Here is a 17,063-nt window from a genome sequence, read left to right as displayed (position 1 = left end):
AGCAAAGCTCCTGGGGCTCCTCAGGGAGAGAAAACTGGGATGGATGAAGGGCCAGGGGACCCCAAAAGGGACAGCTGAGCGCTCATTAGGGTGGACCTTGGGCTCTGGCACAAGGATGTCCCACCCAGAGCCCTTTTGCAGGCAGCGGTGGAAGGGCAGTTCTGCTGTGCTTGGAGGAGCTCAGGGAGCTCTGTGGTGTCTGGAGGAGCTCTGGGGTGTCTGGAGGAGCTTGGACAGCTCTGCTGTGCCCAGAGGAGCTCAGGCAGCTCTGGGGTCCCTGGAGGAGCTCAGGCGGTTCTGGGGTGTCTGGAGGAGCTTGGACAGCTCTGGGGTGCCTGAAGGAGCTCAGGCAGCTCTGCAGCCCACTCCAGCCCTGGCTGCTGCACCCTCGCTCCCCTCTCTCCTGCCCCTGTCCCCATGTCCCCCCAGCAGCCAGCACAGCACAGACACTCGAGCTGGATATCTCACCCAGGGCTGCCTTGGCCAGCTGTCCTGTCCCTGTGCTGGTGCCACCAGAGCTGTTCTCATCTCCAAAAATGAAATTAAAGTTTCCTGTGACCCAAACAGAGGCAGAAGTGCAGCCAGTCAGGGTGAGGAGGATGATGATGCTGCTCCCAGGACCGTCACAGCCTGTGACAGCACTGGGCAGAGATCTGGAGGACTCACACTGGGACAGGAGGGGTGAGCAGCCCCTGTGCTGTGCCCCAGGACAGAGTTGTGTCCCCTCCTGCCTGCAGCTCTTGGTGACCCCCAGCCCGTGCCCAGAGCAGCTCTCAGTGCTGCCAGGGTGTCCTGGGTTGCAGTGTAGGATGTACACAAAGTATTTATTCTATCACCATCTTCATGAACTGTTAAAACCAGGTGGGGCAGTGTTTTCCCAGGCCCCTCCTTTGGGCTCTTCTGCTCATGGCCCATCAATGCCTTGCCCAGGACTCACAGGGAACTCCCTCCAGGAGCTCTCTCTGTTTAATGGGCCATCAAGGAGCCACTGCACGACTCCTCATCCCATTGGGAGATGCTCCCAATGCCCAGGGGGAGGAGCCAAGCATTCCCACCTGGAGAGAATCTGGGATTTGGGACAGGACAAGCAGCCCTGAGCCACTGGATTCCCAGAGGAGCAGAGCTCCCAGACCTTTCTGTGGGATCACTGCTTCAGGAAGAGCCCCTCACCTGGACTGCTCCCCCCACCCTGCTCAGGGTGTGTTCTGACTCTGTCAGTGCTCCTTTGTGTTATTGCATTGATTTTATTTTATTTTTACCTTTTTACCTTTCTTCTTATTAAATTATATCTCTGACTTGGAGCCTCTCACTCGTTTTGCTTTCAAACCACAACACAGGAGCAGCTCAGCTCAGCACAAGCCCTCAAACTGCCAGGAGCAAACCCAAAGGGTGTCACAGCAGCCCCAGGTCTCAGCCCCTGGAGACCCCAGACCATCTCCTGTATTCCTGGGTGCTCTTGGACACATTCACACCTGGCCTTGGGGGGCACCAAGAGCATGCCCAGGGTGCCCCACACAGCTTGGTGGGGTGAGAAAAGGGTGCAGACAGCAGCACCCAGAGATCTGAGCACCTTCAGCACCTTCAGCACTCTCAGCCCAGGGCCAGCCCCAGCCCAGGCTCTTCCCAGCTCTGTGCACAGCACACATGGGGGTTTAGCTGAGTTTTTTCTGAGTATCAGCCCAGCAGTGAGCTCAGGGGCACAAACCAGCTGCACCAAGGCTTCTCTGCTCCTCCAGCTGCTCCCCCTGGAGGTGTCTGGGCTGGCTTTGCCCTGGGCTGTGGGACAGGAGCCTGCAGAACCCCTGGCCCTGCAGCTCCTGGAGATGTTCCAGGTGTGTGCCATGCTGGAGCTGGGCAGTGCCCCCACCCTCCAGAGTGAGCAGCTGAAGGGGAATTCACCCTTTCCTAAAGGAATTCATTCCGTCACTGGATAAACCATGCAAATACCAGTTAATAACAGCAAATTAATGAACCATAGGAAAAACTTATCCTGGGGGCACATCCACAAACATTTTACCAGTGATTCCATGAATTGGAATTGGAGTTTTGAGCACCGATGGCTCCCACATCAGCGACACTGCAGGTAAAGAGGCTGCCCAGGTGAGCAGCCAGCCACAGATCTCACCACCCCAACCAGCCAAAAGCTGTGCACTGGAGTGGGATGGGACTCCAGGAGGGTGCCCAAACCCATTATTTTGGGTGGTGGAGCCCCAGCTGGCACAGGAGGAGGTGGCGGGTGCCGCACGCGCTGGCTGAGGTAATCCCGGGTAATTCCTGACTTCCATGGAAATGCCTCTGGGCCACGATGATTATCGCCGTAATTAGCCTCTCTGATTTTTTTTCCTTGGTGTTCTATAAAATATTAATTTACAGCTGGATCCTTGCCTCCTTTGTGTGCCGGGCTCGGGCTGTTCCCATCAGCAGGAGCATCTCCAGCACCTCGTGCCCGGGTCCTGTGGGGTCACAGGGCACAGCTGGGGCTGAGTCCTGGTTGGGCTTGGTGGGGCAGGGCAGGAACTTCCACTTCCCCACAGGAACGTGCCCTTCCAGCTCCTATTTCAAAGGAAATATGGAAAAACCAGTGAGAAAATATCCTGCACACCTGTGCAGCTGGATGGGTGAAGGTGAGCAGGCAGCTCTGTGGCTCCAGAAGCCCTTTAATCCACCCTGGTTCCTCTGTTTGGGCCAGGAATGGTGGATTTTGCTCAGCTGGATGAAAAATCAGGCAGGGCAGCAGTGTCTGAGCAGCAGCATGGTCCTCACCCAGCCTGGAGCCACTGGAGTGGACACGGTGCTGTGAATTCCACTGACAAAATGAAGCCAAATATGAGGTTTGGTGGCAGCCCTGAAAACCAGCACTGCTCACACCAGCACTTTTAACTTGCCTCATTTTTCAGCCAAGCCGAGTAAAATCGACTTTATTCTCTGCTAAAAAGGTGGGAAATGCCACCTGTGATATTTTTAACCCCAACCATTGGGAAGGCCAGGCAGAGGAAGGATGTTGCAGTGTGCTGGTTCTCTCTCTGCCTTGTCCCTGGACAAGCCTTGGGCTCCACACGCTGCATTCCAACATCCCTGAGTCTTGCACCTCCCTAAGGCTGCCCTTGAGCTACTTTTTCCTCTGGGGCAGTGTCTCTGCCAGGCCAGATGTAGCAGCTGCCTTCACTACAACTCCACTCCAAAGAAAGGAGCATTGTTAATGACAGGAAGGGGCTGTGCCCAGCATGTGAACGTCTCTGCCGGGAGCTGCTCACCACCAGAGATGTTCCCCCAGAGCTTTTTGGGCCTGTCAGTGAGGTTTTGTCCCCAGGACAACCCTACATGTCACTAACACCGAGCCAGGTTGCAAAGCCACCGTGAATTTGCATTCTCTGAAGCCACGTCCTCCTGCAAGGTGTTTGCAGAGATATTTCCATCCCTCCTCCCCTTGTGCAAAGGCAGGCACACGGGTTGAGCAGGAGCCAAGGGCCTTGGCAGAGGCTCTGGCACGGTGGTTTGGAGGCAGGCACAGGCTGCTGACAGCCAGGCTTTGCCCGGGTGGCCGGGGCTGGGCAGCTGGGACAGGATGGTGCTCCCTGCCAGCCCTCCAGGGATGCCAGATGTGCATCTGGAGAGAGCCTGGAGGTGCTGCTGCCATCCACTGCAGCCCTCAGCAAGCTGGCAGGCTCAGGGCTTTGAGGGAAAACCATGTGGCAGGCACAGAAGAGTGTTTCAGTATTGAATTGAAGAGGGAAGAGCAGCTTTATCTGGTTTTCCTCGGTGTTTATTTGATCTTGTGGTTATGAAGCTGCAGAGCCTCTGGGTGGGATGCTCCGTGTTCTCACAGCAGGCTGAGCTGTTCCTGCTTGGATTTCCATCTCCCTCCTCGATGAAACCTCCATCATCTCACCCAGATTTTTAACCCCTGATTTCTCATCCTCTTCTGTGATTTTACTCTCTGGTCTCACAGTCCAGCCCAGTGATGTCTTGGCCAAAAAAATGCTCTGTCCAGGCACAATATAACCAGCCAACACCCAGGAGAGGTGCTGCTCCCTGGCTTTTGTGTCTGCCTCAAGGTCCAAGGAATATTAAATATTATCCTCCTGTTTCTCACTCTTTAAGAGCTTTCTGCACCTCCAGAGGGAAGAAATCTCCATAATATGGTATTTTCTATGGAAAAGGGCTTTCCCACCTCTCTCACTGCTGTTTTTAATCCAGCCTTGCTGGAGAATTAACATTTTGGGCTGCAGCACCCCCCGGGGTACCCCAGACCCCTTTTTTCTCACCTTGCAGGGGCTTAACAAAATAAAACCAGCAGGCCACGAACCTCAGCTTTCTGATATTAAAATCCATCTGCTCGTTGCGTCGGCAGAGGGCAGTGAAAGATGCTTCCAAAGCTCCCAAAGCTCCCCCCCGGCCGCGCTGCGGAGATGGGGATCCGGGGGAGGAGACTCCAGCAGAGAGGAAGGGAAATAAAAAATGCAGTTCCTCCAGCAGCGAGGCTGAGTTTCCCCCTGGCCTGGGGGGAGCTCTGCTCTCTCCATCCCTCTCAGAACCAGCGCTCCTCATCCTCTGCCCGGGAGGAAGCGGATGGAGATGGAGCTGGCAGTGATTTGCAGGCTGGGAAAGGCCCAGGAGAGGGTTTTTTTTATTATTTTATTTTTCCTGGAGACAAAAGGTTTCCCCAAGCTGCTCTCAGGAGAGGCAGGAGATGGTGCGGCCCTGCCTCAGCCTCCCCACCCTGCCCTGTAATTAATATCCCTGGAGGTAAAGAAAGAGCAGCGCGAGGTTGGGGTGTATTATTTTACCCTGATAGGAATCTGACACTGACACAGCCATTAAGGGGAAAAGAAAGGATAATAACTCAGACTTGGCGGATATAAAAGTGTAAATACCTTCGGTGCGTGTGAAAAGACAAGCTTTAATATATCGGTGGGTTTGTAATTATTTATTGAAAGGAGAGAAAAGGCAGGGCTTTGCTGGAAAACGAGGCAGAGGGAACAGCTCGCAGAATTATTTGGGTTTGGGTGGCCGGAGAAAGGCAGAGTGGGGTGACAACTGGGGACAGCCGGGGTGATGTTCAGAGCGTTTCTCCCAATTTCCCAGGCTAAGGCACGCCAAAAAAACCTCACCAGGGTTCCCGGCGTGGGGAAAGAAACTCATCCCCTCGTCCTCTATTCTCCACCTGCTCTGGCGGCTCTGGGGGCTCCATTGAGGGGTCTGGGGAGGAGCAGCATCCCCTCGCTCCAGGTGGGATATCCCGGGACAGGAGCACCGTGCGGGGCGGGGAGAGGAGCAGCATCTCCCTCTATCCCGGGCCACTCCAGGGGAATATCCTGGGACAGAAGCACCGTGCGGGGTCTGGGGAGGGGGAGCAGCATCCCCCCTATCCTGGGCCGCTCTAGGGAGGATATCCCATGGCCAGAGCACAGTGCGGCTCCTGGGGGATATCCCGGGGCTGGATCACTGTGCGGGGCCTGGGGAGGGGGAGCAGCATCCCCTCTACCCTGAGCCGCTCCTGGGGGATATCCCATGGCCAGGGCACCGTGCGGGGCCTGGGGAGGGGGAGCAGCATCCCATCTACCCTGAGCCGCTCTGGGGGGATATCCCATGGCCAGGGCACCGTGCGGCTCCGGGAAACAGCAGCATCCCCCCCTCGCTCCGGGGGATATCCCATGGCCAGAGCCCCGTGCGGCTCCGGGGGGCAGCGGTGTCTCCCCCTGGCTCCTGCCGCCCCCAGGGCCCCGCGGGGGCGGCGCTGTCGGGGACCCGCCCCGGGCCGGGCCCGCTGCAGGATGCGGCGCTGGCGGGGGCGGTGCGGAGGCTCGGCGGGCGATGCGGGGCCGCGGCCGGGCCCGGGGCGGCCTTTGAGCGCGGCGGGGGGACGGGCGGGGGGCGCGGGCGGGGCGGGGCGGGGCGGGGCAGGGCAGGGCAGGGCAGGTAGGGGGATCAGGCGGGGAGGGGGGGGGGAGCGAGCGGCGCGATGGAGGAGGAGGAGGAGGAGGATGCAGGCGGCGGAGGAGGGGGGGAGGCGGGGAGTGAGGCTGCGGCAGGAGGGGGCGGGCGGGGGGGCCGGCCGGGGGGGACGGCGGGCATGTGGGACCGGCTGCGGGGCACTCGGGCGGCGGGCGGCGGCCGGAGCGCGGCCGCGATGGCCAAACGCGAGCACAAGGTGCCGGCGGCGGCGGGAGAGAGCGAGGATGGAGCCGGGGATGGGGCCGCCGATGGGGCCGCGGCCGAGCAGGGACACAGCGGGGCCGCCGCGCCCTTCCAGCCCCCCGAGGGCGGATTCGGGTGGGTGGTGGTCTTCGCCGCCGCCTGGTGCAACGGCTCCATCTTCGGCATCCACAACTCCTTCGGGATCCTCTACATGATGCTGCAGAGCGACCTGGGCGAGGGGAAAAAGGACCCGGCGCTGGAGTTTAAAACAGGTACGGGCTCCTCGTCCCCTTTCCTGGGCTGGGTGTGCGGGGGATGCCCCAGCGGAGAGGAGAAAGGGGTTTGTTTGCAGGAGATGCCCCAGAGGAGCGGGGAAAGGGGTTTGTTTGCAGGGGATGCCCCAGCCGAGAGGAGAAAGGGGTTTGTTTGCAGGGGATGCCCCAGCCGAGAGGAGAAAGGGGTTTGTTTGTAGGAGATGCCCCAGAGGAGAGGAGAAAGGGGTTTGTTTGCAGGGGATGCCCCAGCGGAGAGGAGAAAGGGGTTTGTTTGCAGGGGATGCCCCAGAGGAGAGGAGAAAGGGGTTTGTTTGCAGGGGATGCCCCAGCGGAGCCGGGAAAGGGGTTTGTTTGCGGGGGATGCCCCAGCGGAGCCGGGAAAGGGGTTTGTTTGCGGGGGATGCCCCAGCGGAGCCGGGAAAGGGGTTTGTTTGCGGGGGATGCCCCAGCGGAGCCGGGAAAGGGGTTTGTTTGCGGGGGATGCCCCAGCGGAGCCGGGAAAGGGGTTTGTTTGCAGGGGATGCCCCAGCGGAGAGGAGAAAGGGGTTTGTTTGCGGGGGATGCCCCAGAGGAGAGGAGAAAGGGGTTTGTTTGCGGGGGATGCCCCAGCCGAGCCGGGAAAGGTGCGGCCGGCGCTGCCTCCCGCAGCTGGGAGCTCATTCTGGGCTCTGTTGAACCTCTATTGCTCCCTGCCCCCCTCTCTCTATCCTCTCTATATTTATCTCCGGCGGCATCATGTGTTCCTAAGCTCCGATGTACTCAATTAAAAGTAATTCGGCTTGGAAAAAAAAAAAAAAAAAAACCAAAACAAGACAACACACCCTCAGCTCGTCCTGCTGCTGGTGTGTCTTGGGGTAAAGCAGAGCAGCGCTGGTGAATCAGCTGCTGGGCGTGAGCCACCCCCCCTTTTAATTTTCTTTATTATTGTTCTGTTTTATGGGGTTTCAGCTCTCTGCCTGGCTGCCCCGTTGTCCTGGGGTGGCTGCAGGAGCATCAGTGTCCATTCAGTGGGACCGGCCAGGGCTGGCAGCGCCACCTGCGCCGTCACTGCCTGAACAGCCCCATCCGTGGCTTCTGTGTTTTGGTAGGACCCGCAGGCCAGGAGGTTGGGTAGGGTTAACTTGGAGGAAAGGGATGTTTCTTGCTGCTGTTGGAGGAGACTTGGCAGAAGGGACACCAGCTTTGCTGGCACGGTGGTCACAGCTGGACATTGGTGTTGGGAGGCCCAGCCTTGTCCCAGGTCCTGCTGTCCCCCCTGGAGGATCATATCCATGTCCATCCCTGTGAGGGACCCCATGGCCCACCTTGCTCTCCTCTGCCAGGTGGACACACCTTGCTCTCCTCTGCCAGGTGGACACAAACACTGTGAGGAACCCCTATAGCCCACCTTGCTCTCCTCCTCTGCCAGGTGGACACAAACACTGTGATGGGACCCCCATGGCCCACCTTGCTCTCCTCTGCCAGGTGGACACAAGCACTGTGATGGGACCCCCATAGCCCACCTTGCTCTCCTCTCTGCCAGGCAGACACAAACACTGTGGTGGACCCCCATAGTCCACCTTGCTCTCCTCTGCCAGGTGGACACACCTTGCTCTCCTCTGCCAGGTGGACACAAACCTTTGACACTGAGTGAACCTGCTCATGGTGCTGTCCTGACTCTGCCTGGGGACACGGGAACGAGGGATGTGCTGGGGCAAGATGAGTACCAAGGGGCTCCAAACCTTGTTTTGGGGACCAGCACTGCCCAAACTCCCTCCCTCCACTGGCGCACGGCGGCGGGGAGGAATTTCCTCACCAGGATAAATTTCATTACGGGATCCACCACATCCACAATCCCCAAATTAACTCCCCGATGCTCTGACCAGGGAAACGATGCCACCGTGTAATTACGGCTACTAACGGAGTGCCACAGCCACTGTGACGTGTGGCCAGCTGTAATTAGGGTGATTGATGGGCCTGGAGTGTGTGTGTGTGTGTGAGCGTGTGTGATGCCCAGGAAGCTCATAGTGTAGCTCTCTGTTTCCTGCTGCCTGTGATTGCATCTAGAAAGCCCTAAGGCAGGGCTCTAAAGGTAGAAGCGGTAACAAAAGAAAATTAAATACTGCGAGTTCTGGTGGTTTAAAGGCTCTGTGCCCCAGACAGAGGTTGTAGGAGTCAGCATCTCCTCTTGCTCCCGCCATCTATTTATTTAAGGCCGTGACCACACGGAGGCCTCGAGAAAAGAAAGGTGTGTGGGTGTGCGAGGTGAACCCGGGCTGGGTAATTAAATTGCCTGGGTGACGAATAGATGCGTTTTGGTCTGGGTGTTTAATGAAGAGGCCGTTAATAACCCCTTGGCCGAGGTTGTGGAGCCCCATCTGCGGCACCTCGGGGGCTGCAGCTGCACTGGCAGGGGCCGAGGCCATTGGGGTGCAGCCCCTTTTTTCCCCCCTTCCAACCCTTTTTCCTCCCTCCCCGCTCGGCGTTGCATAATTTCCCCGCGGCGCTCGTTTTGCGTGCAAACATAATCAGGAAAAATATCGTAGCTCCTTTTTCCAAGCGATACGGCCTTTCCTGAAAAGACCAGGCGCTGTCTGTTTGTGTCCTCCCACGTCACTCGGAGCTCGCCAGCTGCAAGCGATCCCCAGGGAGCTCCTGATCCCCCTCCAGCAGGTTGGGAGGACAAGAATCCTCTCCCAGTTCCCATAGAATGGCTATTAATAGCCATTCTATTAATTAGCCATTCTGGGCACGGCTCAGCCTTTTGTCTCTGCTCTTCCACCACCTCCAAGCTCTCAGGGAAGGTGGGTTGTAGAGGTGTCTTGTCTCTGCCTCATCCAGCCTTGACACCTCGACAGTGAAGGGTTTGAACCTCACCGACCCCTGTGAGCTCTTGTTTGCCCAAAGGAGTGAAGCAACGACGGCAGGAAAGAAAGAGGAGGCTGTTCAGGGTTAACTGCTGGCTTTATTCATCATTTATTTATTTATCTGCCCCAGCAGACACCCCTCAGCAGAAGCAGTGGGGGGGAAAAAAAAGCAGGAAACCCCCCAATGTAACACCTTTTATTGGGGGGAGGAACTCAGGGATGGGTTTAACTGGGGACAAATCAGGGCCCAAGGGGGTCTGGCTCTCCAGGTAAATGATACACATTGTAATAAATTAATAACTCGGGTGGGGAGACAGCTGAAGTCTTGTCCAATCACTTGGGGTCCTCACTGGAACTTTGCAGAGTTTTGGGAGAGACCCCAAAGTGACAGACAAGGCCCAGGGGCTGGAAAACTTCTGACTGACACATAACTGGGGTTGGGGTGAAACCAATGAGGGTGGAACATGGAATAAAACCATTACAACTTATAAAAATGATCTTAATACAAGGAACAAATACATACATAAAACTGATAAAAGCCAAAACCACGCCACTACAGTGGGTTTGTATCAAACAGGGGTGGGTTTTGGAGGCAAAATGGGCAGTAAATGCTGTCAGCTGGTCAGGCATCCCTTTAAAAATAGGGTTCTGTTTATGCTGAAGCGGGTGCTAGTCGGCACTAAACAATAGCCGCCCCGGCTATAATTATCAAGGTTTATTTCTTGTTTGCATTGGTCACGTTTTCTCGCGTTTGATCTTGGAGAAACGCAGGATCCGTGGAGTTCAGGTCTGGGGTCAGCCTTTGAAAACAAACGCAGCGATGCATCGAATGCATAGGCTCCTGTCTTTAAAAGAAATATACTGTGCTGCCTATGTCAACAAGCACGGCGGGCTGGGGCGGGCGGGATGCTGCGACCACCGCGTGCCCCTGCCCCGCGGGATGCACATTCTGTGCTTTCTGTGCGTTTGTTTTCTTCTAGGGGGGGGACTGGAGGAATGCTGAGACCGGAATTAAAAAAAAAAAAAAAAAAAAAAAAAAAAAAAAAAAAAAAAAATTAAAAAAATAATAATATGCGTGCGAGCACTTGGCTAGGAAAAAAAAATAATAATAATAAAAAAAAATCCGGCGTTGTTGGAGAGGTGTTGAGTGATGCTTGAGGGTGTTTGCTGGGAGATGAGTGGTGATGTTTTCCTTGGGTTGTACAAGGGGTTGAGGGATCTGTGACTGTCCCACAGTGAGGGCTGGATGAGCCATCCCATCAGCCTCATCTCCCCCAGCTCCAAAAGCCCCTTTGAGTGGCAGCACAGCCCTGGTGAGCATTAACTGGCCATTAATCCTCTTACACCACTGTCTGCTCTGCCACTGCTTGGATTCTGCCCCAGCCCTGGGAGAGGGGACCACAAGGTGACCTTGTCCCTGACCAGGGCTGTGCCCTCAGCCAAGGAGCCACCCAAGGGTCCCAGAGGGTGCTCCAGCCATCCAGCAGAGCCAGGACAGTGACATTTCTTGGTGCATCTTTTTCCTCCAAACACATCCTTGGTGCTGTGCCCGAGGTGTGGAAATCTCTGATGGGACAGCCTGCAGAGGCAAACAGATTTTGGTTTTAAAAAAAACCGATCTATTTATCTTTTTCTTCTCCCCTCCTCCGCTTTGTGTCAATATCCCAGGTATAGATTAACTCTCTTCGCTTAATATTTAATGTTTTGGTGCCTGGGAAATAGAACTGAAAGCATTTGGAGAGCCTGAGGAGCTGCTCTGGTTTGGCTGCAGCTCCTCTGAGTGCATCCCTGTGTCCATCAGCATCCTCTGAGCTGTGTGCAAGAATTTGGGGAACAGCTTCCCCCCTTTAGTCCAGCTCCAGGCAGGGAGCAGAGGCTGCTGGAGCTCCCTGTGCTTAGGGCTGATGTCACCTTTATTCCTCAATTCCCATCTGTTTTTGCTGGGGGATTTCTTTGTGCTGATTTCACATCCTTAGGACAGGTGAGCACAGGTGGAAAAGGCTGGTTTTACTCCTCCGTTGTAATGAAGGCTTGGTGAGAAAGAGCAAGGGGGTTCTTTTGAGAAAATAAAACATTTCAGTGTTAAAAGTCATATGAAAGAGGGGGAGGAGAAGCCCTGGACTCGTCTCTGGGTGATCATGGCTGGAGCTTTAGGAGCTGGGAAGAGAAATCCCAAGTTGAGGGTAAATCACAGAGTGTTTGGGGTTGGAAGGGACCTTGAAAATCACAACATTCCACCCCCTGCCATGGGCAGGGACACCTCCCACTATCCCAGGCTGATCCAAGCCCTGGCCTTGGACACTTCCAAGGATCCAGGGGCAGCCACAGCTGCACTGGGCACCCTGTGCCAGGGCCTCACCTCCTCACAGGGAACAATTCCTGCCCAAAATTCCATCTAACCCTGCCCTGTGGCAGTGGGAACATTCCCCCTTGTCCTATCCCAGTCCAGCTCTCCTGGAACCCCTTTAGAGGAGGGGGAGAACCCCCCACCTCAGCCTGTTGGCCATGTTACTTTTGATTGCAAGAGATAATTATTGGAAATGATCCCAACTGAATTGGGGTGATGGGATCATCATCCAGTGCTGACACTTGGGAAGCTCCAATGTCTTGAAGTCTTGTCTTGACTGTGGTTGTCACCTTCTAACCCAAATCTGCAGCATTTGGAGCTTTTGCTAATTACCAGGGTGCTGTGCTGGCCCCATTTCACAGCTTTATTGGCCAAAAGTGCTGTGGAGCTGAGCATTCCTGAGACTTTTCCCACCTCCACCCAGGCTCCCAACCCTCCTCTAACCCCTCAGAGGGATGCACTGACACAAACAACATTTACACAGCCCAGGTGGGGATATAAATCCAGCAAAAAAAAAAACAGATTAAAAAAAGACGTTTCTATTACCTTGCCCTGCTAGCTGGGGAGTACAAAGGGCAGCACAGAGCTTTCCCACATTTCCTGGGGGTTTTCCATGGTGAGATGCCAATGTGCCAGCACCAGGCTCTGCCCCAGCTCAGCTGCCTCTCTTTTGGGAGCTGGATTTTGTCACTGCAGGGAAACAGGGGGGAGTTTTTTGGAGGAACTGGGGTTTTGCCTGAGCTGATTGCAAGGTGCCGTGTGAGATAAAGCGGCCTGAAAAGCAAACAAAGCCCAGTCATGTTGTTAAACCTGGTTCTTGGGGCTGTCGGGAGCGATTAAGGTTATTAGGAGGCCGGAGTGCTGTTTCTAAGGGAGGTTCTTGTTTTTTCAAGACTACAGGGGCCCTCTCAGCCTGCACGTTTGGCATTTTAGTGGTTTTTAATTTACTTTTAAGTGTCCTCCACCGGCCCAGCCAAGAAGATACAAGGTTGTATTTTCTTGTGGCCATTGTCCTTGAGTGGTGGCAGCCCCTGTGACTTCACTGTGGCCTATGGAGGAGTGGAACATAGAGTTGTGCAGTTGGTTTGGAGGGGTTTTTTTGGTCCTTTTAGTTGCAATTAAATGAACAAAACCGCCTCCAGTTTGTGAGGTTTGGATCAAAGTTTGGATGAGTTAAACTTTGAAGGTGCTGAGTTGCAGCTCCATCACTGAGACTGGACTGGGAGCAGGAGGAGGATGATGATGAGGGGATTGGAGGATGAAGATGCCGCAGCTCACAGGGCTGGGATGGATGTGGTGGCATGAGGTGACAATGGAAAAGGAACCATTTCATTTCCTGTTTCGGGGAGAAATCCACGAGTTCGACAAGTCACCCTTTAATTTCCTTAAAACCCCTCATCAGCTGGGATGGTTCTCATCCAACACCTTAAAATAGACCTGACCCATCAGGTTGGGCCAAACCCCGTAGCTGGGAGGCAGCCCTGACCTGCTCAGTGCCCAGGGGCTGCCTGTGCATAGCTCATGTGGGTGTTGTCACCTGCCTGTGCCCCTGGGACAGCTCCTCTGCCTCCCTCCCTCCTTATCCAGTCTCTCCAGACACGTCTGTCCCCAGGGATTGTCCCACTTAGGAGGCAGCACCATCAATCATCCCATCCCACCAGCATCCCAAAAAATCTGGTGCTGTGATGGGGACCATCAGGATCAGTGGCTGTGGAGCTGAATTCTGTTTGGGGAAGGAGGAATCATCTTGGTTCCCACCTCCCAGGGGTGATTTCTGTATCCCATGATGCGCACAGAGGGGGAAATTCCCTGTGGGGCAGCGAGCCAGCCCTGCCCCTGCTGTGCTGACAGGGAGGTGACCCCGGTGGGGTGGTGGCACTGCTGCTGTGCCTGGCAGGATTTGGCACCATCTGGACACGAGCCCAGAGCAGCCTTTTGCTGTTTTATCCCATTCACTGCTGGGCACACGCCAGCGGCAGGGGGGCAGCACGAGGTGACACGCGGCTGTTGGGGACATTGGTGACATTTGGGGTGATGCCACGGGCACTTCCCAAGCTGTGCCCCCTTGCTGGAAACACACAAGACCCCATCCTCACTCCATAATCAGGGGATAGGTTGGAAAAGGCCTCTAAGATCACCGAGTCCATTTTGGGTTGTGCCCACTGCTGTCTGGGTGCCACACAGAATTTTCTGGCGCCTCACCAAATGCCTCGATCTCTCCCACTCACTTTTTTTGGAATGATCACCCTCCAGGGGGTTCTTATGAGTGGGTCAGGGCGTGGAGGAGGATGCCAGAATTTCCCAGCTGAGACAGAGGCCGTGCACCCACTTCTTGCAGCTGGTGTTTTCCTTGAGGAATCACTTCTCCCTTGACCTCCACAACCTTCATCCTGTGCCTTCCATGGCACCTCCATGGCAATGGGCAGTGAGAGGACTGGACACTGCTGAACCCATCACTGCAGGGATTTGCTGGGTTTTCCCAGGAAAGGATTGATTATTCCTTATTGAGGAAGGAAGGAGATGGTCATGGAGATGGCCAGGGAAGGAGATGCTTCCTTGCAGGGAAGGAGAGGTGTGTGCCATGGCCTGGGGTGGTGTCCCGCTGTCCCGCCGGGCGTTGCCGGACCCGCCGCGGTGCCCGGAGCGCTCCTCGCTTCTCCCCGGAGCCCTCCCGGCGCATCCACCCCGAGACAGTTGGGGCGGTTGCAAAACCCCCAATGACGTGTGCTGGGAATTGCTGCAACACGCTCGAGCCATCGCCAGCCTCTCCCCTGCACCTCGCACAACAGGTCCTGCCAGCTCTGGGGCTGCTGCTGCGCGGGGCTCCGGCCGCTGCTCCGGACACGCCGCATTCCATCCGCACCTTGGTGGGGTTTTCCCCCTGCAAAGTTGTACAGCCCTAAAAAATTCCCCCATGAGCGAGTTTGTTCTGGATCCCCAGCACGTCCTTGGAGAGCTGGAGAGGGGTGAAACACAGGGGAAAACCCTTGGGAAGAGCTGCCTGGTCTCCACAGCCCTGTGCCCATGGAGAATTGTTTTGCTGGAACTCTCTTGGGTTTAATTGGTTCTTTCTCACCCAAGATTCCAAGGCTGGTGGTTCGAGTGATTTTCCCTCTTGAGCTCTGAAGGGTTTGGGGTCTGCTGTCTGACTCTATGTCTCTGTGTCTGTGCTGAGCTCAGTGTTCAGTGTGAGAATGATAAGGAGTATCAAGGTCTTGGTTTTCTTGGTTTCTCACGTTGTTTATTAATTCTGATCTTACAATTCTCTGTGTCCAGCCAAGGTGTTCACATCAGCTTGGACATGATGGGACTGTCCTGTGATGGGAGGTCACTCTGCCTTTATACAGATGATTACGTACCCAGTATTTACCATTCTGTGCCAATGTCTATCACCTGTATTAGAAGGGTCATTTCTACTTTGCCCCAATCCACTGAAACTCCCCTGTGCCCACGTCACTGCAGACAATGGATGCCAAGGGAGAAGGAGAAGAACCCAGGGCACCGCCCTAAAAACTCCTGCCTGTCCCCTTTGCATCTACATTCTAAAAATCCAAAACTACAAAATCTTCTGCACAGTGATAAACTACACCACTGTCTATTACACATTTATGACTTGCAATTCTTCTCTGTGTTGGATGTTTTTCTCATGGACCAAACTCAAAGCCTGTGTCCTCCTGGGCTCTGTGCCAGGCAAACCCCCCTGCACAGACCCCAGACCCTCTTTTTTGGGTCCCAGGCCTCTCTACTGAGGTCTGTGACTTTCCAGGGTGCCCAGAGGGATGTCCTGGACTCCAACAGAACTCATCTTGGGCATCCTTGGCAGCTGTGCTGTGCCGAGCCACGCTGGGCTCTGTGCAAGGAGCAGCCCAGCGTGCTCTGAGCAACCTCCCAGCCTCATTTGGGATCACTGGGAAGATAAAGTGACAGCACAGCAGCCCCAGCAGCCCTTTGCATGGCCCAGGGGAGCTGCAGCTTGGGGATGTCCCATTCCTCCACCCCGCAGGGTGCAGGCAGAGGAGGATTGCACCACACGGGAGCTCAGTGCCAGCTGGGGAGGTGTTTTGGGGTCAGTGCTGCCAGCAGCATGGCTTGGGGAGAACCTGGTCTGTGAAACCTCACACTGGAGGAGATGAGCTCACTGAACCCCATTCCTCCACCTCTTTGGGGTTTTTTTGGCTCTAAGGTTGGATTGAGCAGCTCATGGTGGGTTTTGTTTCTTTGCCATGGCTGGGTTGGATGGGGGTTTGATTGAGCTGCTCCAGTGAAGGTGGAAGTGGGGCTGGACTTGGATCTTTGCAGTCCTTTCCAAGGCAAAGCATTGCAGGATTCCCTGGTTGCAGCTGCCTCTCCCTGCAGGCAGCCCCGTGTGCTCTGCTCTCAGCATGGGCTGACTTGTTGGGCTTGGCCCCGGGCAAACAGCAGGGCCCTTCTCGGGGAGGAGAAACAACCCTACCACAGTGCCTGCAGCCCAGGAACCTGCTCTGAGCACCCACCCACAGCCCATCCCAGGACCAGCTGAGCTGCGGACCCCAGGGAGTGTGGCCACCCTGCCCAGTGACATCCCCAAAGCCCCTTTTCTTGGTCATCTCACATCAGGCACCAAAACAAAGCTTTTGTTTCGAGATCTTGGCCTCAGCCTGTCCATCCATGTGTAGAAGGAAGGCAAAATCACCTCCTGGGGGGATGTGAGTGTTTGCCAAGGGAGCCAGAGGGGTTTTCTGCACAAAACCTGTGCTAAGGCAGAGGGAACTCAGTGAATAAACCTGGAGCCCACCGAGGTGGGAAATCACATCTAATGGCAGCTCCTTCAGTGAGGATTGTGCTCCGTCTGATTCGATTCCGATGGAAAAGGATCATCTGTGATTAAAGATTGACGGTAATTACATAATGGGCATGCACCAGATGATGCCCAGACAAGCTCCCTCCTGGGATTTCCCAACTTTTGGAGTGTTTGCAATCATCCTAAAGAGCTTCCTTCTCCCAAGGATAGACGGGGGGGTGGGGTATAATTATTGATTTTACAGCAGCACTTGGCACAAGGCTCAGCAAGCAGCACTGTGGCCACCAGAGCTGGGCTGTGACCACCCTGCTTGCCCTGATAGCTCTGAGACATTCTCAGGCACAAGGCATGCATCCCCCCAGCCTTGAAACAGCAATAAAAATATAATAAAACAAAGGAAAACAACAAAAAAAAAATTAAGGGAGTAAAGCTGCTTTTTGGATCTACTGGCAGCCCTGTGCTCACGCCGTGACCGGTGACGAAAAGGCGACGTCAGGATGTTCTTGATGTTGGGCCAGCCATTAATCCGTGCATTTCAGCAAAAAAAAACCCACCATTTTGTGCCTTAAGATTTGTGGGTTTAGGGACAACTGGGGGGTGTGGGGAGCTTGTCTGGGATTAAACCTGCCTGAGAGCCAAGCACGCCAAGCTTGCAGGCCTGGGGAGAGCTTAATTAA

At 55.3% G+C, this 17,063-nt stretch overlaps 1 protein-coding gene across 1 annotated transcript in view; it reads left to right on the top strand.

The window, feature by feature from the left end:
• Positions 1-6,073: 6,073 nt before the first annotated feature.
• The window catches only part of SLC16A2 (solute carrier family 16 member 2), a gene marked incomplete at its 5' end in the record, with an annotated part of 46,773 nt that continues 35,783 nt past the window's right edge, over positions 6,074-17,063 (top strand). Inside the window, one exon of the mRNA XM_083876266.1 lies at positions 6,074-6,410. Coding sequence (XP_083732392.1) covers positions 6,074-6,410 — 337 coding nt within the window. The remainder of the gene's footprint in view (positions 6,411-17,063) is intronic.

Source organism: Zosterops lateralis (assembly GCF_965231275.1).
Source record: "Zosterops lateralis genome assembly, chromosome: 21".
NCBI lineage: Eukaryota > Metazoa > Chordata > Aves > Passeriformes > Zosteropidae > Zosterops > Zosterops lateralis.
This window is presented reverse-complemented; position numbering and strand designations above follow the sequence as displayed.